The 26,622-nt window shown below is 43.4% G+C and overlaps 1 protein-coding gene across 5 annotated transcripts in view; it reads right to left on the bottom strand.

The window, feature by feature from the left end:
* LOC309557535 (neurabin-1-like) overlaps positions 1–26,622 on the bottom strand; it is a 224,713-nt gene that overhangs the window by 136,540 nt on the left and 61,551 nt on the right. For all 5 annotated transcript variants that reach the window (XM_082260296.1, XM_082260292.1, XM_082260294.1 and 2 more), the window contains exons 3-6: positions 22,018–22,150; positions 20,591–20,711; positions 5,726–5,830; positions 1,987–2,116 (exon numbers count right to left, since the gene is read on the bottom strand). In XM_082260296.1, the coding sequence (XP_082116422.1) occupies positions 1,987–2,116; positions 5,726–5,830; positions 20,591–20,711; positions 22,018–22,150 (489 nt within the window). The remainder of the gene's footprint in view (positions 1–1,986; positions 2,117–5,725; positions 5,831–20,590; positions 20,712–22,017; positions 22,151–26,622) is intronic.

The following is a 26,622-nucleotide window of genomic DNA, read 5'->3' as shown; positions in this document are numbered from 1 at the left end:
CCAGAGACCTGTGAGCAAAGGTAATGGCTGCCAAAAAATACAACCTTGCGTGTAAGAAGTGGCAAGGAAATTTCGCTTACAGGCTTAAGAGGAAGACGACTGCAAAAATACCCAAAGGTCAAGTTAAGGTTATGGCTTGGCATGGCCAAGGCTGAGATGGTCCCTTAATGGTACTCAAAAGCCAATGAAATTTCCAGCCCAGTCTTCGAAAAAGTTAGGATCTGCCCAACTGCATACTGTTCAGGAGGAGGGAACTTCTGAATTTCCCAAGTGAAATAAGTTATCCAAGCACAATGGCACACCAACCTGGAGGACAATTTTCTAGCGTTAAGAAAAGTAGGAATCACAAAGTTTGCTTCTTAGGACTTGGGCTTCAGCAGCCACACGATCCAAATCAATGACTGTAAAGGATGAAATATCAGACTCAGACAGCAGGTCTGAACAGTATGGAATAGCCCATGGTTCGGCTGCCAAGGAGGTCTACGATGCTTACACGTGGTTCTTGTCCAGGCCGGTGTGGTCAGGATCACTGCAATGGTCTGCACCTTTACCCTGCGTAACAGGTGAGGAAGGAGATGTGGTCAAGGGAGGGCTTATATCAGAGAAAACTGATCCCAGGGAGTCAACCAATGCATCCACAGCAATGGCTAAAGGACCCCTGTTGAGGGACACAAATGCCGACAGCTCCATTCCAAACTGCCGCTTTACAAAAGCTGGGTACTTCCACATCAAAGCATTAGTGGAGCAGCAGTCTGTGCATGGCACGGAACAACTGGCCAATTGTTTAAATGCAGCTGAGAAGCGTGGGTTACCAGCTTGAAATAAACAGCATTTCCATACCTTTTGTGTTCCATACAGAGCTTTTGGGAGTAGATCTTCATTTGTTTAATAAAATACTAGTGATATACTACACTATGTGGGTTTCTTTTCTCCTGATGGTTCCATTTGATCTGGCTACTGAGAGCTTAAGAGTGTTTATCTAGAAAGTAGTGCCCTGGATAATCTGTGGTTTTACATCGATGATCTTATTTGTTTTTCTTGGAAAATCGGTGAGTGCGGTTGATGCACAGGTGGAAGGGCAGCACACGTAGATCTCACTATAAAAAGAGGACGAGCACTTGAGTGTTAACTATTCAATTTATGTTTACAAACACAAATGGACACTTTGTATTTATATGGACACAAGGCATACCGTATTTTTCGCCGTATAAGACGCACCGGCGTATAAGACGCACCCAATTTTAAAGAAGGAAAATCTAGAAAAAAAAGATTCTGAACCAAATACTGTAGTAAAATATTTTATATAAACTGTATAAAGTTAACAGCAGTTTAAGAACAATTTTGAAAGGAGCCTTCAGTAATCAAGGTATAGCGTGCCCCCTTTCAATGCAGAGTGCCCACAGCGTGCCCCCTTTCAATGCAGAGTGCCCACAGCGTGCCCCCTTTCAATGCGGAGTGCCCCCTTTCAATGCGGAGTGCCCCCTTTCAATGCGGAGTGCCCCCTTTCAAAGTTTTGGGGAAGAAAAAGTGCGTCTTATACGGCGAAAAATACGGTAATTTATATTTCTAAATGTTTCAACTGTTTGAGTTCAGTATAATTGTACAGTGGGATACTTTGCATGGTGTTTTATATGTAGCATTTTTTCACTGTTAGGCTTATAGGGATTCTCTATTCACTGTAATATTCTCAGCGCTGGGCTTAATATGAGGTGATATTTGGCTTCAGATTGGTTTCTCAATAGGGGTTTATTTAGATCAGCAGGAGTACTCTTTTTATTAAAATTTTTGTCTATTTCAGGGTTTAATAGCACAGAGTGGAGAGAAACATTTAGAATTACAAACTGCATGCCAGTTCTGTGACAATGTCATGAAAGCCAAGTACCATTTCTACTGGTCAGCTATGGTGGCCTCCATGCTTCCTCAGTACTGAATTCTTTAAAGTGAATGATGTACTTTAAAAAGGCATATGCAAGTCCTTCATATTACCTGCCCAGTACTGCCCTCAGAGTAGTGCTGCTCGTACATCTGCTGCTGACATCTCTCCTGTTCCAGGGTTTCACTGATAAGACGTGCCACTTCACTCTGTGTTCCAGGCTTCTCTCTCCCAATAAGAAATCTAAGGAAGGGGGGAGGGAAAGAGCAAAAACAGAAACTAAAGCACGGACACATTTTCTCATGCTACAGATTCATGATTCATAACATGTAAAACTTCACCGAGAACAAATATTACAAAAAGTTAACATATTAGGCCAATTTTATCAAGCTTTTTTTTTTTTCTTTAAAGTAAACTTGTGCATTGACACTACGGACAATACCGGTAAATCACAGTCATTCTTACCTACTTACAACTCAGTAACTGTGTCTGGGAAGGACCCTGTAAACTAGGCACATGCACTAGCACTAAGCAGGGGAACCTCTCTCCAAGCTACCAACCTCAGCTCCATCCTAATGACAAGCCTGACAAACCATCAAATGCCAAAACTTAGCAACTAACAGAGGCTCTGATACTTTACAGCTAAATAATTGCTGGGCTTAGGAAAGGCGGGGGAGTCAAGGCCCTGTGTATAGTATCTCTTAGCAAAGTAAGGCGTAACAAATGCTGGCATGTTCACTTTCTATCACCAACAACATTTTACCTGACTGGGAGAAACTGTATACTTAAGGAAAGAGTTAAAAAAAAAAAAAAAAAAAAAAAGCACAAGATTATCTTAAGGTATTGATGTTGATGTAGGTAATCTGGTTCCCAAGCAGGCAGCTTCTACACCCAGAGGATCTCCACGAGGTCTGCTTTAAGTAGATGTAAACACTAGGTGATCCTCAGCAGAGAGGGAGAGGACCCCACCAGACTCACCACCCAGCAGAAACAGGCACCCGCAGCCACCAGCATAATCTGCACTCCACGTGCATCGATCAGGAATTGAGAGGATCCAGAAGTCAGCACCAGGGGATGAGGAGGGGCTCCCACCGCTGAAATTCCCCACCCACAGGGCTCCACAGTCATGGCCGCTGCTTTTTTTAATGGCAAACCACCGCAATACGGCCAGACTACACAACCTACAACAAACAAAATGGTGGCCCCCACGAGGCTTACAGGGACACAGGAGGAAACCCACGCCTCAAGGACAGACCCAGGCAGGACGGGGGAGCCCTGGCAGGAGCCCCCCCACTTCTCCGGCACAGTCCATCTTCCAGTCGACGGTGGCGCACCCCCACACCAGGAGGTGGACCAGACCACCCAAACAAGGGGGGGTGCCTGACAGGAAGGAGGGGAATCCAGGGGTCCGACTGTCCCAAGGACGTCTTGGGGATTTTAAACTCGCAGGCCAGCCCTCGTCTAGTGGGGTTATGTCGTGGCCAAACTATGCGCAAAGCTGAGGTCTGCACGCGCTCGCTGGCCAGACTAGGGTGACCACTGGATCTAGATTATCCAGCCCGTTGCCCAGTCCGGCAGTTGATTGTAGATCTCACAGGAAAAATCTAGGAGAAAAAAAATTCTATCCAAAGAAAAATTTGCCTGGAAAAATCCCAGCAAGGAACCAGGAATCTTCCGGAGGTCATGTGGTTAAGTCACATCTGCCAGCTTTACGTTGTTTGCTTTATCCATATAAACGGATACATTCTGCTGCAGAGCTTGAGCTAGTTAGTGATAAAAGAGACTTACTGTCCAGGTCACCAGTTAAAAAGCTGTAATTTAATCAAGGTTAGCTTTTGGGTTTAACACCTATCAAAAACACTAAAATGTCATACAAGCTTTAAATACTTTAACCACTTCCATACTGGGACAATTCTGGCAATCCACGCCTACATGAAAAAAAAAAAATCATTTTTTTGCTAAAAAGAACCCCTAAACATTATATACGTTTTTTTTTTTTAGCAGAGACCCTAGGGAATAAAATGATTTCATGCTTACCAACCTGTAGAAGAGATCTGAGATCTTATTGACCCCAGATCTCCATAAAGAGGACCTGTCATGCACTATTCCTATTACAAGGGATGTTTATTCCTGTTACAAGGAATGTAAAGGTGACCAAAGGAAAAAATTTAAGGGAAAGTGTAAAAATAAAATAAACCATAATTAAAAAAAAAAAAAAAAAATTGAAAGTGCTCCCGCGTCCCCACACGCAGACAACGCATACGTATGTCGTGCCCATACGTATACGGGCAACATGTAAAAAAATTTTAAGCGTTGCCTTTGGAGACTTAAGTACCAAAGTTCGGCGCCATTCCACAAGTGTGTGCAATTTTAAAGCGTGACGTTCGGTATCCAATTACTCGGCCTAACATTATCTTTCACATTATACATAAATAATAGGGCTAAATTTTGTGTTTTTTTTTTTTCATGAAACCTGTTTTTTTTCCCCAAAAAATACACACGTTTGAAAAATTACCCAGCTGAGATCATGGCAGTTTTTATAACTGCCAGGCCAGGTGTGACGTCATAACGTCGTGCCCGGGTCTCCTAGTATCAGAGACTGCTGGACTAAACAGCCGCTAGGATTGATCTTATGGTGAAGTAAATTGCAAAAAAAAAAAAAAAAAAGGAGAGATATCTGAAAAATGCCTGCAGCTGCAGACATTAAGATATCCCCACTTAAAGCCCAGGACATCATAATGTCCAACGTTACGGAAGTGGTTAATTGATATGTTTTATACCTGCCTGAAGATTTAATCTGCTTTCTCATTTCAAAATATCAATTGTATTTTTGCCATAAACCAAAGGGGTGTAAAAAGGTGATTTTAGAATTACTTTCAGGAATATTTTTTGGTTTTGGATGTAGTAGATGTTGTAGATGTAAATAAGGCTCGGGGTTCAGCAAGGCTTGGCATAGGAGGCCCGAGTGGAATAAGTTTGATAACCGCTGCTGAATAATTGCATGTAATTCGAGCTCAGAGAGAAATACAATCATTTGCAAGCTAGGACTGCCTGCTTAGTCCAGCCTTTATTCTACCTTGGCAAGCTTACAATTGGCCATTCACCAGGCACATTTCATCTGTCTGAGGACTATTAAGGAAATTCTACATCAAGAAAGCCAAAGAGCAGGAAGCAAACTATGCAAGGTTACACGTCACATAACAGAAGTCCGTTTTGCTCTGTTGTGCCAAGCTGCTTACCCCAAAAATAGATGACAGCGGCAATACGTTTTTTTTTTTTTTTTTTTTTTTTTTAATAAATGCAGATAGCAAAGAGCACTGGACATGCCAAAGAAAATGCTGTACATTAGCTTTAAGGCTAAAAGAGTCCGGAGTGAATCAGATTACAACTAGCCGTCCCTAATGTGAGCTGGGGAAAACAAATAATCTGCTTCGCTAAGAGCAGCTATTCACTTTTCTTCAGACAGATCCCTTACATCAACAATTAAGCTTCTGATTAAGAAAAGCAACACACTAAGCTAATATGTAGTTCTTTTGGGCCTTGCAGTCAAACGGTATAAGAATACGAGTGTGTGGGGAATCCATCCCCTGTTTTTATGAAGGGGATTGTTTAGAACTTCTGTCAGGCTTTACATAAACTTAAATGATTTTTATTTAAGTAGCACCTCATTTACAACAACCAGTCTAGTGTCATACATAAAGATGTGACAATTTGCAGCATGCAAGTTGTAAATTACTCTAGAAACAGGCAAAACACTGCAAGAATGCGTCTAACTAGGACACGTTTACAATCCTTTTAAAGGTTCAGCAGAAAACAAAATAATTAAAAAAAAAAAAAAAAAACTTCACCCACCTGACTGTACCTTTGGTGTTCTTCAGTACCGTGGCTGCAAAGAGTTGCGTTACTCCAACTAAACTAGTACCGTCTACCTCCACAATTTGGTCATTGACTTGAATCCTTAGAGATAAAAAGACAAAAATTAAAATGTGCAGTGAGAACTGTAAAGATCAGTTCATGTTTAAGAATGCATCAAAATAAAAAAGGTCGCCACCAGCCTAAAAACCTACAGCAGTTTCGTCATTTCAATCATTAACAGGTTTCATGATTAGGCAATAAAAATAAATATTGACAAAGCAAAAAAAAAAAAAAAAAACTGCTTCATTGTCCCACGTTGGACAATCTTAAAAAAAAAAATCTAAATATAGTGACTGAACATGATGAACCAGTACTAGAACAGTAATTTATTAATCTCATCTTATTTTTATTTTATTTTTTTTCCAAAAATGGTATATTTGTGATATGGGGGGGGGGGGGGGGGATATGGTTTATAAAGTTTGACTAACTGTTCCAGCCCCAGATGCCATTTTACCATGTGCCCAGTGATGTGGCCTTCATAGAACTATGGTAATGTGAACTATGAAGAACACTATGGCAATCCTCTGTTACAGCATTCTTCCTTGTTGTCCTGTGATTGTGCCACTGCCAGCATTTCCCATACAGAAAAAGGAACATCTAGAGTTTGTTGTTTCTTCGAGAATAATGGACATTCTCCTAGCTGTGTGCACACTAGCCTTATTTTTAAGCACCAGCTAATTTGAGCATTTTTTCCTGCCCCTAGAGGCAAATCGGGTTATTCTATGTGTCAAATCACAATATTGTAAGCTAGGATCGTTTTTCCAGCTGCAGCAAAATAAATATAAAACAAATATAATTTTATATATATATATATATATATATATATATATATATATATATATATATATATATATATATATATATATATATATATATATATATATATATATATATATATTTTTTTTTTTCCTAAAATGCTGCTGCCGGTTTCCAGCACTTTTTTTTTAGCAAGCATCCCGCTAGCATCCTTAACCACTTAAGGACCAAGCCTATTTCTGACACATTCTGCCGCTCTACTTGAGAGGAAGAGGGGAGAACATTTAGCAGTGGATGAGAGCGCTGCATGGCAGAGGACAAGCACGATTCCAGCTGATCTCTCTGCGGCCCCTGTGGGCGCTCTCAGACATACTTTGGCCCTCCTCGACTCCCCGTGGCGTTCCCCGCCTCTCCTTTGCTTTTTTGGTCCCCTCCGGGCTTCTGACTGTCCCTTCCCCGACTCTTGGAGAAACTGTGCATTAGACTACCTGAAAATCCATTTGGGCTGCTATTAGCCCCCTATTGGCCCTTCGCTGGACTGTAAAATGCTTATTCCACGCTTTTTCCTGATGGTCCGATTGGCTCCCGGACAGACGCATCTACACAGATAAGTTTTTTTTTTTTCCCCTATATTCTTTGGAGTGGGGCAATACATTTACCAACAAGTCCCTTATCTAGTATATATCTGGAACACAAGGTTAAAAGAAATGACAAGAAAAAAAAAAAAAAAAAAAAGAAAAAAAGTACATCAAGGCTACAGGAGGTCCCTTGCTCACAGTCCCAGCGAACAGTAAAGGAAAAAAGTAAGGAAACCGCAGCCAAATTGGAACTGTTTGCACATAAGCCGTCAAAAAAAATGTGAAAAGGGTAACAATCTAAGCTATCGGTCCCCTTCTTCAGCTTCTAAAAGTCTTAATAGCAAACCCTCTAAAACAGCCTCCGGTCCCTCTACCCCGATCGCAGTGGGATCACTTGACCTTTCTGCTTTAGAGGCCTCATTAAGGAGCCATCCTTAAGAGAGGTATTAATGGCAGTAAGTGGATGTAACTCTGCCTTGTCAGAAATGACGGATCAGCTGAAAGGTATAAAAAGAGAAAATATTCTTTAGACATGATTTACAAAAAGTATGGAAGCGCACTATGGAGCTGGAAGGGAGAGTCAGTGGAGTGGAGGATGAAATAATATCTATGAAACAAGAAAATTGAGCTCTTCAAAAAGGGAACAGTCGAGAAACAGAGTGATAAATTAGAAGATTTGGAAAATAGATTGTGGAGGAACAACATACACAAGTGGACTGCCAGAGAAAAGTGAAGGGACCAAAATGAGAATTTGGAAAATTGGCTTCTGGAGGCATTTGAGAAGGAAGAACTGTCCCCTTATTTGCCATAGAAAGGGCACATAGAGACCCGATAAGAACCCCTGTCTTAAGAACCCCTGTCTTGGGAGGGATCCCAAGACCAGTGATCATGAAACTCCTTTTCTTTAAAGACAGAAAAAATATAGCAAAAAGCAAGAGAAATTAAAGAAATCCGGTTCATTGGGGTTAAAATCCAATTTTTTCCAGATTTCTCTGCAGAAGTACAGAGAAGGGTGAGGTTTATGGATATCAAAAGGCGGCTGTGGCAGTTAAACATGCAACATGCCATTTCCGGCACGACTGAGGGTCGCAGCACAAGTGGTTAATTTCTTTGATTAACCCCGCAACTTGTTTAGAAAGAAATGAGCAGCCTATATGAATTTAGAGACGAGAAGTAAAAATCTCAACATGGGGATACAAGGGTCTTTATATCTAGTAACACTTTTTGTATAAAGGAGCATTGGAATTGAGTTAGGATTTAGGAGTGTAGTTGTTTATAAAGTCATAGGTGTTTTTACACTGACAAGTATTTGTTATAAAAAAGGAATTCTGATAGTTACACGAGTAGTGTATGGGACCAGAATTACTACCCTAAGGGGATTTCGGGGCGGGGGGGGGGGGAGGGGGGGATAATGGGAAGGGGTGGAGTCCCTTTTTTGGAATTCGAACAGAAAAAATAGATGCACGTATTGGTTGGGTATAGAAAAATATATTAGATATGAGCCAGGCACATTGGAATTTAAAGCGGAGTTCCGGGCACAGAAGTCATTTTTAACAAACATACCCCCGGGACAGTCAGGGCTAGCACATTCCACAATGGCTAGCCTCTGATCTGTCCCGGTTCGCACTTACCTTTTAGAAGAAATACTTACTTATAAAATTTCTTCCACAGCGTTTCCATCTCTCTTGTGGGCAGCTGAAGCCGGCGCGGTCCTCTTCTGTGTCTTCTTCCGTGTCTTCTTGTCCCAGAATGCGCCTGCACCGGCCCCTCTTGTCACTTCCGGTGCGGCGCCGCATTCCTAAACAGCTTCTGGGCTTCCTGGGAGCGATGACGTTCAGCTCCCAGGAATCATAGCGAGACAGGAAGTGACGGGGTGAGCCGCGGCTCCGAGGGAGGAAGTACTCTGAGGTGAGTATTTACGATCTTCAATTAAAAGGTAAGTAAACAAAAAAAAAATAACTATCCAATTCCTTTTCAGGTAATGTCGAACTAGCCCGGAACTCCGCTTTAATCACAAGATTCTCTCCCACATATACATATATGTATGGGGTTCACATGTTACACACATAGAAAATTTCTTATTTAGAATTAGGATGGGAGGTGAGGTGACGGTTTGCTCATGGAATGTGAGGGAAATGGGAGACCCATTAAAAAAAAAAAAAAAAAAAAAAAAAAGAAGGATAGGCCTCCCATGTGATTTGAACACCATTCATTTGCGGGTGCGACTTTATGTATGCAATGTTTTGCAAATGCAAATGCAAAAAAAAAAAAAAAAAAAAACACAAGCATGGCGTCCGCCCCACGCACCTTGCCCCATTGTGCCCCAAAGCACCCCCCATGTTGAGGGCATATGGCCTGGCTTGGTAGATCTTCCTAGATTTTAACAGTGTTGGAATCACCAATGCAGACAAACCTCTATCCATCAGCACCTGGCGTTCAACAGCCAGGCCATCAAAGCTAGCGACTAAGGCCCCTTTGACATGGGCGAACTGATCCGCCTGTCAGTTATTCAGGCGGACCGGATCGGATGCTCCATGCATCCCTGTGGGGCAGCGGAGACATCTCCGCTGACACCCGCTGCTATCTGATTCTGATCTTGTCTGTGAAATCCGGATGGAAACCCTATTTTCCATCCATCAGGCAGTCCGTTATCAGATCTCCCCATAGAGAACAGCGGGGATCTGACAGCGCCGTCTCCACACACAGAGCGGAGACAGCTGTCATGCACCCACTCAGCGGGATCGGCAGATCGATTGCCCCCCCCGCTGAGAACGGACTTCGTTCCGTGTAAAAGGACCCTAAAGGACCCTAAAGCAGGATGGAAGATCGGTCTTTGGGACAGTAGATCCTTCTCTAGAGGAAGCTTCCAAGGAATATTGGAAACCATCCGCACCAGATCGGCGTACCAAGCCCGGCAAGGCAAGTCCGAAGCCACTAAGTTGACTGGAATCCCTTCTGCCTCTATACTGCATATAAGTCTTGGCAGAAGCTTAAGAGGAGGGAAGGCGTAAATCAGACAATACAGATCCCACGGGGCCACCAGCGCATCTGCCAGGGGATACCGTGAGTGAGCCACAAACCTCTGCAACTTTGTTGAGCCGAGACGCCCACAGATCCACCTCGGGGATGCCCCTTGGTCCAACGCCTGCAGACTAAGGTAATCTGCCTGCCAGTTTTCCACCCCGGGAATGAGTACGGCGGGGAGGGCTGGAATGAACCATTCTGCCCATCTTAGAAAGCCATCTACCTCCAGAGCCGCCAGGACACTTCTTGTGCCCCCCTGGTGATTGACATAAGCCATGGCCGTGGCATTATCTGATTGAATGCGCACTGGCCATCCCTGAAGATGATCCATCCAATGGTCCAGACACAGTCTGATTGCTCAAGAGTTCTAAGACATTGATTGGTAGTCTGGACCAGTCCAGTGTCCAAAGTCCCTGAGCAGAAGGAGGAAGGATTTGCCCAGCCGAAGCACCGGAGAACGAAGCCACTATTTTAGAGACTCCTTCACTCCCCGGCTCAGTCGGATCTGATTGTCCAGAGACTGCGGAGTCTTGTCACATTTGGCCAGGATATGCCTTTGCAGGGACCTCGTACAGAAATGTGCAAATGGAATCGCCTGGAAGGTAGACACCATCAGGCCCAGCACCCAAGTCCAGAGGATGACCATCTGCTGGACAGAAGGAGACAAATTGCAGCCTGCAGTTTCTTGAGTTTGTCCAGAGGAAGGAGCACTCTGGCTAAGGCCAATTTCCAGAGTCAGACCCAGATAGTCCAGCTTTGTGGACGGAACCTGAGCAGACTTCTGAAAATTCAGAATCCAGCTGAACTCCCTCAGAGTTCGTATGGTGATTTCCAGGTTTTCCACCAGAACAGTAGTTACATAGTTAGGTTGAAAAAAAACACATCTGGCTCAACCAATAAAAAACAGTAAAGAAAACCGAACCGTACAATCCCATATACACAATCCTATACCCGCAGTTGATCCTGAGGAAGGTGAAAAACCCCAGCAAAGCCTGATCCAATTTGCTACAGCAGGGGAAAAAATTCCTTACTGATCCCCCGAGAGGCAATTGCATATTCCCTGGATCAACTTTACCTATAAATAGATTAGTACCCATCTATATTATGTACACCTAGGAAAGAATCCAGGCCTTTTTTTAAAGCAGTTTGGTGAGCTGGCCAGAACCACCTCTGGAGGAAGTCTATTCCACATTTTCACAGCTCTTACGGTGAAGAAACATGTTCATATTTGGACATTAAATTTCTTCCTCTACACGTAAAGCGTGCACCCTTGTCCTCTGTGTTGACCTTAAAGTAAACAAACACCAAGTTCACTTTATGGACCCCTTATGCATTTATACATGATCATATCCCCCCTTAATCTCCTATTCTCAAGAGAGAATAAATTCAGTTCTGATTTTTTCTCATAGCGGAGCTCCTCCATGCCTCTTATCAGTTTGGTTGCCTTCGACACTTTCTCCAGTTCCGGATATCCTTTTTGAGAACTGGTGCCCAAAACTGAACCTCATATTTCAGGTGAGGTCTTACTAATGATTTGTACAAGTCAAAATGATATCTCTCTCTGGAGTCCATGCCTCTGTTAATACATGAAGGGACTTTGCTTGCTTTGGAAACCGCAGCTTGGCATTGCATTCTATTATTAAGATTACGATCTACCAGGACACCCAGATCCTTCTTCGCTATGGATAGGCGGGGAAAGGAAACACCTTTGCCACTCTAGATGGCTTGTGAGTGCCAAAGGGAACCTGCACCTCCATCGCAACTGTGTCCATCATTAGGGTTTAAAGCACAGATACAATCAGTGCTTCCACCAGCGCCTTTTTGTTGTGCAGGTGCAGATGTGGAGGAATCATCCTCACTATGTGAGGATTCCAGGCGCATGGTTGCACACCCAGCAGGGTGACCCATGTCCGCGGTGGCCGAATCAGATGAGAAAGATGAGGCGGGGCGCTTTTTACTAGCCCATCGCCGGAAAACCACCTCCACCCAGGACACAAAGGACTCCAGGACCACTGTCAGTGCATCAATGGATGGTTGTGACCCGGAGGGCCCTGTAGCCTTAGAGAGGGGATCAGGTGGGGAGATGTGCTCTAAAGACTACATGAGTCACCAGCGGGACCCCATAAAAAGTATAAAACCCTGCAGGGGACAACCCCCACTGCACTGGCAGCACCACCCAGTTGCCAGGCATAAAGCACTAAGCGATCCTCAGCAGAGGGAGAGGACCCCACCAGACTCCCCACCCAGCAGAAACAGGCACCTGCAGCCACCAGCATAATCTGCACTCCACGTGCAGCGATGAGGAAGTGAAAAGATCCAGGAGTCAGCACCAGGGGATGAGGGGCTCCCACTGCCAAAACTGCTGCCGCCATTTTCAATGGCAAACCTCCAAAAAATGGCCGCCGGACTACACAAACATGGTCGCCGGACTACACAAACATGGTCGCCGGACTACACAAACATGGTCGCCGTGCACTGAGCACACAAAGCTACAGCAAATTGGCGGCACCAGGAGGGATCCCTAGGCCTCAAGGACAGGCCCAGGCAGTACAGGGGGGCCCTAGCAGGATCCCCCACCAGGTACAACCCCCCCCACAATCGCCAGCACAGCCCCCTGCCCCAACCCCAGCAGACCACCCAAACAGCCCCATCATAAGTTAAGGGGGTAGGATGGGGGTACAGATGGAGGGGGGGTGTCTGATGGGAACCTGCAGGTCCGACCGTCTCGAGGGGCCCCCCCATCCACCCCAAAACCCTCCAGGGGGAGGGGTTTAACTTGCAGGCCAGCCCCCATCTGGTGGGGCTATGTTGCGGCTGGCCCATCGCAGAGCCGAGGTCTGTGCACCCTCGCTGGCCAGACTGGGGTGACCACTGGATCTAGATTATCTAGCCTGTCGCCCAGTCCGGCAGTAGATTATAGATCTTACAGGAAAAAAAAAAAAAAACCAGGAGAAAAATATCTAAAAAGAAAAAAAAATTGCCAGGACCAGAGACCCTAGCAAGGAACTAGGTCCTTACTCCTGACTAGGCAGGGGAAAAAAACAAAAAAAAAAAAACCTAGAGCAGAGAGGGAGTATACCACCACCTGGGACTGCCCATAGGCATAGCCAGACTTTCTGCCTAGTGTCCTACTCCTGTAGGGGGCAGTATAATCCAATGGTTAAGATGATCAGGAGTTGTGTCCGTCAATGAACGAAAGAGAAAATGGGATTTTTGTACTTGAAAATCCATTTCAGGTCATTAACAGACAGCCCTCCATAAATCATAACTACTAGGTTATATTGTCTCCTCCAGGAGTACCACTAGGCAAATCAAAAACACACCTGGCTACGCCCATGGGCCGCCCTCAGCTGGTATATAACCCCCCTCTGCTCTAGGTATTCAGTTTATTAGCAAGCAGTATTAGAAGTATCAAACCTTAGAGGAGTGGGTGCTGTGTCCGTCAATGAATTTAGAGAAATGGATTTTACGGTAAATACAAAAATCCCATTTTCTCTTTCGTTCATCGATGGACACAGCGTTTCGTAAATGATAACTACTGGGATGTCCAAAAGCAGCGCCAAAAGGAAAATATTTGGTGGGGAAAATAACCCAAGGCTAAACATGAGTGCCCTTAACCAGGACACAGAAGCTTTAACTGGGTCACAGGAGCCCCATCTGAAACAAAAAATGTAACGAAAAACAAGCCTCCAGGAGGGAACAACCTCTCTTTAAAACAGCAGCCTGCAAAACTTTGTGGCCCAAAGAAGCACCCGTAGATACCAAAGTATTTACCTTGTAGAATTTTGTAAAGGTATGCACCAACGACCAAGTGGGCGCCTTGCAAACTTATGATATTGATGCATGATGAAGGAAAGCCCAAGAAGTACTCAGCGTCCAAGTAGAATGCGCCTTGACAGGGAAAGGTGGAACCGGACCTTAATAAAATAGGCCTGAGTCACTGTCTGATCCATCTGGAGATGGTAGCTGAAGACCCGGCCAGCCCTTTTCTTGGTCTGTCCGTAACCACAAAATGCAAGTCTGATCTCCGAAAGGACTCCGCAGCTGTCATACACCCAAATCGCACTGACCACGTCCAAGGTATGCAAGGCAAATTCCTTGGGATGAGCTGGCTTGGGACACAAGGAAGGCAACACAATGTCCCAATTCAAATGGAAGTCAGACAACTTTGGGAAGGAATGATGGACAGGGACGAAGAACCACTTTATCGATATTGACCACTAAATATGGACTAAGACAGGACAATGCCGCCAACTCGGATACCCTGCGTACCACCATGAATGCCACCTTCTGGGATAACCTAGGCAAGGGAATATCCTGAATATTCTCAAATGGAGATTTCAGAAGAACCGAAAGTACTAAATTTAAATCCCATGGCAGTAAAAGAGATCGTACAGGTGGACCCACATGTTGAACCCCCTGAATGAAGGTACGAATTAAAGAGTGCATGGCTAGGGGTTGCTGAAATAAGATTGCCAAGACAGACACCTGGCCCTTGATGGTACTCATCTGATCAACGCCCGTTGAAGAAAGGTTAAGATCCAAGACACAAAAAAGGATCGAGGATGAATGCCAACCGACTCAAACCAAGAAATGAACGCTTTCCACATAAAATGGTATATCTTGCTGGAAGAATTCTTCCTCGCCTTTACCGTAGTAGGAATCACTGATTGCAGACAGACTTCTATCCCTCAGTACCTGGCTTTTAATAGCTAAATCATTAAAACCAGCAACTGTAAAGAAGGATGGTAGATCAGCCCTTGGGACAACTGATCTTCTCTGAGAGGAAGCCCCCAAGCGGTGTTTATGACCACCAGAATGATCGGAAGATCCTCACCCTTGATTTCTCGCAGGAACCGTAGAAGAAGCCTGAGCCGAGGAGGATACTGGCCTTACCGTGGCCCTTGGACGTCTGCAGCATCTGCCAGAGGAATCTGCGACCTTGGTATCCTCTTGTGGAGCCGAACCTGCTTGTAGGACTGTGCACACAGAACTCTCCTGAAGATGGAGACCATCATACTCAGAACCTGCATGCAAATCGGGAAAGAGCTGTCTATGGGACAGCAGCCGGTGAATCAGGGCCTGTGGTTCCTGACATTTGTCCAGAGGAAGGACCACCCTGGCCAGAATTAAAATCATACCCAAGTAATTCAATTCCCTGGACAGGAATAGGGGCGACCTTAGGTAGTTCGGATGTCACCCAAACCCTTGCAGGAATTAAATCCACACAAGGAGACTCCAGACCTAAAAAAAAAAGACAAACGTTGTCCAACCGGGTAGGTCCTTACTCCTGACTAGATAGATTAAAACTGATTACCTAGAGCAGAGAAGGGGGTTATATATTAGCTGAAGGCAGCCCATGGGCGTAGCCAGGTATGTTTTGCCAAGTTCTCCTGCTGGAGGAGGCAATATAACCCAGTAGTTATGATGGAGCACTGGGTGCGTCGAATGAAAAACATTTATCCTGGATTTCTGCTTTAGCGTTTCCGTGTCCCCCCTAACATCGTGTAGCCCCCGAGTAAAAACTATGTAAGCTATGCTTTGGTCAGTGCCAGAATTTAGTCCCCTACCCCACATGACGGGGGGCCTAGCAAGTGGCTGCCTAGGTCCGAGCACTGCATTTTGCAAAGAAAAAGAGGAAATCAGATGCTTTCCGTTCCCAGATGCACTAGAAATTTTTGAGGGCTCCAAAAAGAATTAGGTGCCAGGTGAAAATCTATTAACGTGGGGGTGTCATTTCCCTGAACAGGCAAATGACAGGTTCTTTTAACAAATGAGACACTCCTTTGCAATAAATGCAGTTACACATACAAAAACACACACGCAAATAAAAACAATATTTAAGGTTACAACAACAACAACATTAGCATTTCTTTCAAATTTTTGACATTGGTGAAATACTCCGCACACCCTTAAATGCAATTACACATTTTTCAGTATGCATGCACATTACTTAGCACACTGGCGGTAATGTTTAGACACCTGTATCTTGACACAAAAAAGGTTGGGTAAATATTACACATCATCTAGGTCACACAATGTGCATCACATTGCAGAGGCAATCTGCAAGGAATCAGAGGCAAAAGGCATCAGAGATGACCTTCACTAAAAACAGCATGTCAAAACAAGCAGTTCATCCAGAGATATTGGCAGCTGGTTAATGGGGTTATTGGCGTACAAAGACCAGTGAGGCCAGTCTGGAGCCACTAGGATGACCAGATCCCTTCTGCCTCGATCCTTCGCAGAAGACTCGGCAGAAGTTTTAGCGGGGAAAGTGTATATCAGAAGATACTGATCCGATAGATCCTTACCTGGCACTCCTGAAGGCGATTTGTCCAGCGAGCCAGACAAATATCTTTGTCTCTCTCTTTGGAACTCTTAAGGCGTTCGCATACCAAGACATTTTGGATGATTTCATGCTCCCAACCTTGTGGGAACAGTTTGGAGATTGCCCCTTCCCGTTTCAACATTACTGCACAACAGTGCAAAAACAAGGTCCATAAAGACAAGGATGAACGAGGGAAAGAGGGACATGGATGGCATTTTGATATCAAAAGAGGGACTTTGTAATTAATTGCAAATCATCCGAACACTCTTTAGAACATTCTGGAGTAGATGCAAATTGCCATCATAAAAACTGAGGCAGCAGACTTTGTAAAAATTAATATTTGTGTAATTCTCAAAACTTTTGGCCACGACTGTGCAAACTATGCATTGCAAGAGACTGATTTGGATATAAAAATTTACTGTATAGGTTAGGTAGGTCCTTATTATACATGGTTTTAGTAAATCTAAAGTTGATTGTAGAAACATTGCGTGGTCATATTGTAACGTGTTGCGATTCTTAGCAACAGCAGAATCTACCTTTATCTCCGGTTACCTTTACGTTTCCTGGATAAAAAAAAAAAAAAAGGCAAAATTCTGCACTTGGGTAATGAATCGCAAAATAGGCAGCAGTGCTCACAATATCCTCATATCCGATAAAGTGTCTAATGATAACAAAAGTGCTTGGTCTGTGCCACAAATAGTTCATAAATCAAACACAACAAAACAATATTGTAATATTTGTATTGCACATGCAACTATATTTATGACTGTTTACAGACACTTTTCACTGAAAATCTCTAGAATTTTTCATGCTCCGGTGACCATTGCTGTAATAGCTGCATCTAACTTCACAACCTGGCTGTGAATGTAGAAAACTATAATCTCCAACCCCCCCCCCCCCCCCTCCCTTACTTCTAATGTACCCAAGTGGTGAGATTACCTCCTTGTAGTTTGTGCCTCTTTTCCACCTCACAACAAAACAATAAAGTATTACCCCCCTTTCACAAGGGCTTCCCAATGAAGATGAAATGGCAGGGTAATATTTTTAGGTTTTGGATAGAAAGAGTAAGGAACAAAACCTCCCCTAAGTTTTTATTTCTGTGATATGAGTAGAAAACGTCCCAAACACAAAGACCAAAATATAAAGACCTGGCAGGGAAAACAAAATAAATAAATCAGGTGTCACTATAATATTTATTCTACACTATGGGACAGTCCATCAGAGTGGATCAATGCCATTATTTAGCTTTGTAATGTTACAGCAGTTGGGCAGAACTAGAATTTTTTTGTAGCTATTTTACCACTAAAAATCCCAAAGAGATATGAAGTCAGCATGTGATGTGCTCTGCAAAACTAAAATGTCATTGGACAAAATGAGAAAAAGGGATGGCTGCACTTCCCATACTATGCAATGTCAAAGCACAAAGCACACTAGTCATGTGAAACAAGTCACCTTTGTTCCCCTGCTTTATGCCTGTACATCATCTGTGTTTGCTTTTATGTCATCTGAATAAATGACATTGCATCGTATGGGAAGTGCAGCCATCCTTTTTCTCGTTTGTCCACGTTTTCCTGCAGCAGTGACAGGGCGTGCACCCAATTCTAGGAGCTGGTAATTCATTTCCAGCCCAGTCCACTCACCTGGAGCAATGGAATTTGTCTCTTGTAAAATGTCATTGGGTTATAAGATACAGTACTATTTCTGTCTAGGCAATCAAGTTACAGACATAGGCACCTGACATCTTATATAAAACTAATTTTGTATGGGCTATAAAACAAAATATGAAAAAAACTTTCCAATCTGGAGGTGCTCCAATTATAATCCCACACTAAAATTTGATGAATGTCTAGGGAATCAAAGAAGGAGTGTATGGGCTTTTACCTATGATGCATCGCAGATTGATTCAAGATATGCAAATAAAGGTGCGTATCAAAGGTCTTAATCAATATGCACAAGCAGCGCTATGACCATATTAAAACATAGTCTAAAAGATATAAATAACTCTAAAATCACATGTGTCACACATAAAATAGAGCAAAAGTCCAATTATGGAAAAGTCCGTCACTAACAGAGTTCTTGCGGGGTCCCAGTGGGGGGTATGTCTCCGGTACGGAACATAAGTAGTCAGTATGGCCCTCCACCTCTCCACGTGTAAAACACCAAAAGTATACACGCTTACCAGATCCCTCTGCAATATAGGCCTGTAAGGATAATGAAATCACGTCCGGACCATCCAGATAATCCGAGCTCTGTGAGCCCTACTCACAGCTGCGATATCCTCATAGACGTAGTGCATAGGAGGGAGTAAAAAATGCACATAGACGCTCTCCGTTGAAGTCCTCTGACAAATTGCGTTAGGTCGGTGACTTGCGCGGTCACCCAGGCAACTGTACGCTGTACGGCAACTTCGGCTAAGATCGGGAACTTCCGGAACGCTGACGATCAGGCAGGAGACCGGTAAGCGGCCGACAGACCGTGGTGCCGACACTGTTTGACTACATGCTGTGTTTTAACCTTTTTGATATGAGTGTAATGGGTGAGGGGGAGAGAACGTAATAAGAAATGCATATTGTATCAAGCGGTACTTCTCTTTCTCTATGTGCATTTTTTACTCCCTCCTATGCACTACGTCTATGAGGATATCGCAGCCGTGAGTAGGGCTCACAGAGCTCGGATTATCTGGATGGTCCAGACGTGATTTCATTATCCTTACAGGCCTATATTGCAGAGGGATCTGGTAAGCGTGTATACTTTGGGTGTTTTACACGTGGTGAGGTGGAGGGACATACTGACTACTTATGTTCCATACCGGAGACATACCCCCCACTGGGAACCCCGCAAGAACTCTAGTGACTGACTTTTCCATAATTGGACTTTTGCTCTATTTTATGTGTGACATGTGATTTTAGAGTTATTTATATCTTTTAGACTATGTTTTAATATGGTCATAGCGCTGCTTGTGCATATTGATTAAGACCTTTATGATTGATACGCACCTTTATTTATTCTTTGAGTTGTTTTGGGCGGCAGCTGTTTGAGTCAAATTGTTTCTGTGTTATTGCACACCATCTATTGGGAGTGCAGAGCGCTGGGTGATTTGAGTTTTAAGCTTAGCTTGGTGCTCAGTCCTTTTATACAAGATATGCAAATATTGCGCTATGCTAGTACCCTTTTCTTCATTTAAAAACATGATGATGGAGCAAAGGAAAGAAGTGATTTGCTGTCTGGCTTGCTTGAAGAAAGGCGGGAAGCCCCCATAACCTACATAAGCAATTTATGCAGCTCATTTTATGAGAGGCATATGTATTTGGTGAGTGCAATATATACAGGGAGTGGTGAACACACATTTACACAAGTGGTGATGTGAGAAACCACTTGGTATACGATGACTTGAATTCAATAGCGGATAATAATGTGAAAGACTTTTTGAACTTTGGTTTATTTATATTTTGGACTTTCAGCTTCTTTATTCATTTTAGATCACTTTATTGGCACTTGATATACATTTAAGGTGTATATTTAATTTATTTTTTTTGTAGGTCAGGAGATAGTGACCAGCTCTCTATGGAGCCAGTTCACATATCCCCAGAGCAGCTCTGATGCAAATTACACAGAAGTCATGTGTGTCTTTTGGTCTGTTTCAGGTCTGAATTCAGCCGAAAATTCAGACTTGAATCAGACCCCCTGCTGTGAGCCGCTCTGTGCGGCAGTGTGAACCCAGCCTTATAGGAATAAGTCCGGTCAGAGTTGACACCTGTCAGATGATCTTTCCTAGTTGATATTGGTCAGCCAGGACTGACACCTGGTTTCAAAGACATTATTGTACAGGATTTATATAGCGCCAACAGTTTGTGCAGCGCTTTACAATATGGTTGCTGATTTTTCATTAACAATGGAGAAAAAAAAAAAAAAAAAAAAAAGGGGGGGGACGGGGACGCTTGCTGTTCATCTCAAATCTATGGTAAGACTTTTTGGGCACCCAGAAGGTATCACAGCTTTTGTGCTTGTACAAAGGGTACAAAATAAAAATTGAACATGCACAAAATAAATCATAAAATATCTACTGTATATCCATCTATATAGATTAGACAATTACATAAATTAAATTTTACGTACCGTCCATCCCTTTGAGCTGCTCCTGCTTCTGTAATAGTTTTTACAAAGATTCCCAATTTCTCCAAGCCCTGATCTGCACCAACCCCCATTCCAATGATACTGATGCCAAGGCCACAGTCCCCTGAACATAAAAGACACAGGAAAAAAAAAAAAAACACAACATGAGAAAACTGTCCACTGCTAGAAAATGCATGTTTTATATACTCTAGACCAGCTTTTCTCTCAACCTTTTTTCAGTTGATGCACCCCTTTTAAAATGTTACTTATCAGTAGGAAAACAGAGCATGGGACAATGCATGCAACCACCTTGCTGAAAACACAGAGACCCCAAATCACAGCAGAGCCCTATCTTTTGGCACCCGCAGCATGGCAGAGGGCAGGAGGTGGAGGATGTGGACTTCAGTGTTCTCCTGGATGCTGTGGGGGACCCTGCATGGCATCTGCCCTGGATCAGTTATGCGTTCCTTTGGTGCGTGGGAGCAGTCAACCATTACCATAGCAACAAATGACACTCTGGGTCCTGGTTCTAGAGCATCATTGCTTGTTAGAATGCTGGAGACTAGCCCGTCTGCCCAGGATCAACATCTTGTGTTGCCATGGTGCAAACTGGGTCCCCTGCTTGCGGCACCTGAGACAACCCAGATGGCACCCTGGCTGAGAAACACTGCTCTAGCATAAATAGACCACACTGTCATAATTACAAACTGGCTTTTTAAATGGAAAAGTTAGAACCTTTGTTAGGTTTTTGTAGCCATCTTTGTTCCCGACAGGAAGGATTGTTCTTTCCTCTTGTCCCAGTGATGGGGACAGATACAGCAAGTGAAGGGAAATATGTCCAACAACGACATATACCAAAATAAACACCACATAAAAAAGGTAAAGTGTAAGGCAAGGACATTTTTTCTCCTAAAATATTGTGTGCAATTTTGCATATTAAGCAGACCATGCATTTTCATAAGGGGTGTGCTTTAAAGACAAAGCCTTTCATTGCATGCGTGCACTGCAAAGAAGGATCAGTTAAGACAGGAGGACGAGCCTGTTGGGTCCCAGAGCAACCACGCTCAGATCTACTAATGTTAATATTTCCTTTCAGGTATGCACATACATGGCTGCCCTAAATGATGGCATAGTCTCTTTGTCATCAAAGTAATTGGCAACCATCACACATACATCTTTGCTAGCCAACATATCCACCAAATATGCAAGCAACATTGGGGTATCAGTCGAAAACACGTTTGGAAAGTCGCCATCTGTTGGTTTACCAATTTTTCTGTGTACGGTCATTGATACAAACTACACAAAAGCAGAGGATTAACAGTTCCATCCTCCAGACCAATTTAGGCACCAAGGATATGTCTATACCGCTTGCTTGATGTTTGTATTAAAAGGCAGAATATAAGGAGGTGTATGTAAGCTAGCACTGTTACCTTTTTCGATTTCCACAGGGAAAACATCCATTTTCTCCACCCTCTTCTCCAGTTCATACTCTGCAGATGCTGCCACCGGATCCACCTCGTCATTACGTCGGTCATAGTCTTCATTGGAAAACGTGGAGTATACCTGAACAAGAAACAAAATGCATGAAGGAAAACGAACTGCAGATAGAAGATTTGTTCTTATTTACTGTAAATTGATGCTTAAAGAGGAGTTCGTCATCTGTGGTTAAAAAAAAAAAAAAAAAAAGCAGCCGCAACAAAAAAAAAAAAAAAAAAAAAAGTGTACTTTTAAAAAAAAAAAAACAGCCACTTGCCTATCCCAGGATCCAGCGGTGAGCTCAGCCCAGTCGGTCTCAACCACTGTCTTTGGTCCCCGGCATCTTTACCATGGGTGCCAGGCTGTGACAGCTTGCAGCTTCACAGCCAGGTGCCCACTGTGCATGCGCGAGTTGCGCTGTGCATCGCGAGTGGTGGATGCAGTCTTCTGGGACCTGTCAGTGTCCAAGACTGCAGGGGGAAGAGAGGAAGGAGAACTTCCGTTGCAGAGTACCGCGGCGCTCGGAACGAAAGCGAGAAGCGGGTACCCGCTCCTCAAAAGTGCCAATTGTTTAAGAGGAGTGGGAGAACAAGTTCTTAAAGCGCAATTTCCCCTTTTGGGTGGAGCTCCACTTTGCCACCAGATTGTATGTGATTTTTAAATGGTTAAAGGCATCCGAAAAGTAAAAAAAAAAAAAAAAAATATATATATATATATATATATATATATATATATATATATATATATATATATATATATATATATATATATATATATATATATATATCTATATCTATATCTATATCTATATATCTCTCTTTTAAACTATTTTCCCTTGACAAACAGGTATGCTACACAGCAGGCTTCCTTTGCAGCTGGTACTTGGTTTCTATTCACTCAAATTCTATGTGCCAGCACTCCGGACTTCCAACTGCCTGCTCAGGAGCAGTACATTGCATTGTGGGAGGAGACCACGTGTTCCCTGGAAGCAGTGTTTCTAAGGACTCTGGTGAAGAAACGAAGCAGCAAGGGAGTAACTGGAAGGTAAGTACCAGGAGCAAAAAGAGGGGCTGTTACATGGTAAAGCAATTACTCTGCATTCAATGGGCAAGTATGGCTCATCTTTAAAATCAGAACTTTAAGCACATTGCCGTTTGTCTAGCTACAAATTGAAAGCAACTAACTGTATTTAATAATAATGCCTCAAATATGGGTTATGTATTATACTACTAGTCCTGCTCTGCACATATCAAACAGAGTGGAAGGAAGTGCCGAATGAGCCAGTCAGCTTATTTCAGATAAAGTACAGTAGTAGTATTTTACGCATGACATGTTTAAAAACTACAAGCTGTAAGAGGAGGTGATCAGGCAGCTTACAGGAGATGGGAGCACATGAAGGTGTCCCCAGTCAGGCTGTGTACTCTTTCATACAGCAATGAAAAGATACAGTGGGGTCACTGAGGCTCCGTTCACATCTTGGTGTAACCGGATCGCGATCCGGGACACCAAGATGTGAATGGAGACTGAAGGTTCTGTAGTTATTGCATCTAAAGTAGAACGATAAAAAAAAAAAAAAAACACCATTGGAGCAGAGATGCACATATGACCATTGGGATGATGGCTATATTTTTATGGCTTATACACACAATGAGAATATCGAATGATGACCTTTTTCTGATTTTTGCATGCTAGTCTCATATCAAAAATGAAGGTTCCCAAATTTACAAAAACTTGGTCCGACAGAATACATTTTCTAAAGTGATGTAGAGGCGGTCCCGGGGTTACAAACAAGATAGGGTCTGAAGGTTTGTTCTTAAGACCCGGTTCACACTCATGCGAGTGCCGGGTTCGCATGTAATGTCGGAGCGCACTGCTCCGACATTACATGCGATCAGCTGTGCGGTGCGAGTTTAGCCATACAGTTTGTATGGCTAAATTCGCATCGCACCCGGTGCAAACACGCACAGGAGGCATTTTTGCAGCCGCATCAGGATCGGATTGCACAGCGGTTCACACTTGTGCGATCCCATCCTGTGCGAACTGCACGATCGCACTGCGATATGCGATCAAACTGGGGGTGTCGTTAAGATTGCATTGACACCCCCAGCGTATCGCATATGGCAGTGTGAACTGCCGGGGGTGCGTGTGCGATGCGGGAAAAGGCTGCGAATTCGCAGCCTTCCCGCATCGCAATAGTGTGACCCGAGCCTTAGTTGAATGTGTTTGTAAGTCACAACAGGTACATTTTTTAAGTGTAGCTCCAGCCAAAAGAATATGGTTTAAGTTTTTTGGATAGCATAGGGAAGGGTTATCACCCCCTGTAATGTTTGTTTTGCTGTGTGCACCCTTGTTCAGAAGAAGATTTTACCTCACTGTCACAATTGGATTTTGAAAATTCTGGGTTTTTGTGGAAACAAGGATGGGTGATAAAGCTTCAGTGGAGACACCTTTTTCCCATGAGAACTCTTACAGGAGTGACTTTCCTTCCTAGAGGTAGATTTCCCCTCACTTCCGGTTGTCTCCCTCCGTTTGAAGGTAGGAGTGGTTTGTAATGGCCGGAATACACGATAAGAAAATCGTCCGAAAATTTCCGTTCAGCGAAGGATCGGCCGATGTTCTACTCGTTAATGCCCAGCCATCAGTGACCGATATCGATATTGTGAACGAAAAATCCCGTTTGAAAAAAACGAAAAATTCTGTCTCGTTTGCGAACGAACGATATTCTATACGTTGGTGTTAAGGTCGTTCATTTGAAATCTGTAGAACATCATCACGCATGCACTGTTTCGATGGTCGGCGGTCAAACGGTCGGGTGATATTCGGCCTGTGTATGTTGGCAACGTTTTTGACCAAGGAACACTTTTTCATAAGTCGGTAGTCGAATGATCGGGCGATATTCAGCCCGTGTATTCCAGCCATTAGTCAGATGTTTGTAACCCGGGGACCGCCTGTAATGTGTTATGTAATTTATTCTTTCATCTCCAAGTAAGCATGGTCTCGCTCCTCCGATTTTTTTTTTTTGGACAAATACTGTACTGATAAAAATCTGGTATCACACAAGAATAATTAGTTTGTGTACTAACAATAAGATTATCGTTCGATCGTTTTGAAAGTGGTATTTTACTTCTGGTTGTGTGTACTAGACTTTAGGGCTGGTTCACAACAGTGGCTGTGTTCGAACGCAGCGGCTTGTGTGCTGTAGGAAGACAGCAGTGCTAACATTATTTTTTTGTTATTTTTAAAAACAAAATTTAAATGTCACACTGACATTCAATACATTGGCCGCATTGCAAGGGGGTGGAAAAAAAAGGAAAAAAAAAAAACAAAAAAAAAAAAAAAACTTCATGTTGTCCTTTTCAACATACAACATCGCAATGGTGGTGTGAACTGGCCAGGTAGGAGACGAGACATTTTGCCTTGTCATGTGGCAAGACTGGAATGGCCTCCTAATGCAGTCCTATCACACTTGGGTGTGAATAGGTCCTCAAACTGAGGTATTCATGCATCTCTGCTTACAACAGCAGCATAAAGGTACCCACAGGCAGAGGGTTAACATTCAGCAGCCACAAACTATTTGTTGATAGAACAATTATTTCATCAAATACCAGCACAATGAGCATGCCAGACATCAGCTGCCGATTACACCATCCAACAGATCTGTCTGTACAACACATTAAACATGAAGTGATAAATACAGAACACAGATGTACCCAACTAAAGAAAAGAAAATGTAAAAAATGCAGTTCTAATTTTGAAGAACAGTTGTGCCAAGTGGGTGGAACCAGGGCTGAGCGAGGAACACAGCATCCAATACTTCCAGAAATGTCAGATACCAGCGGATGATCTTTAGCTCTGCACGAGAGTAAAAATTGAAGTCGCTGCCCACAGGACAAGAAAGTATTAAAGTGGTTATAAAAGGCAAAGGGTTTTTAAGATGAATGCATTTTCTGCATCCAGGTAAAAAACCTTCCAAAAGCTGCTACCCCCAGCCCCTCCTAAACACTTACCTCCGTTCGCGATCCAACATTGTGCCCGTCTGCAGCAGCTCTTCTCCCCTCGTCTCACAGAAGACTCCACAGCAGGAGCCATTGGCTGTCCATAAAATCTTGTGAAGAGAGCAGGGTCCAGTCATGCTACATGGGTTTATGGATGCACACAGCCCAGCACATCGGGGGCCTCCAGGAGAGGGGGTTAAGTGCCACTCTATACAAAACCACTGCACACAGCAAGAAAGATGCATACTAGCACATTATACTATTGTCTTGCAGGGTTTACAACCACTTTAATCCGCCCGATTCTGGTTCAGGATTTTCCTTCTAGCAACAGGGATGCTTTTAGTAGGTACTTCACATCGACAGCCTTCAGTATTTGGGGCACGGACACCGAAGACAACTACAAGTGGTCCAGACACCCAATTCATGCAGAGTTTCCTGGGGGGGTGGGGGAGAGAATCTCTATATGGGATGTAAATTCCATAAATTAACTTTTTTTACTTGTATGAAAATACAAAAACTCTGGAGCTTACAGAACCCAGAATATCAGCATTATTTTGACAAAGG

Source organism: Pelophylax lessonae (genome assembly GCF_965119305.1).
Source record: "Pelophylax lessonae genome assembly, chromosome: 6".
NCBI classification, from domain to species: Eukaryota; Metazoa; Chordata; class Amphibia; order Anura; family Ranidae; genus Pelophylax; species Pelophylax lessonae.
Note: the sequence above shows the minus strand (reverse complement) of the source record. Positions and strands in the feature narration are given on the sequence as shown.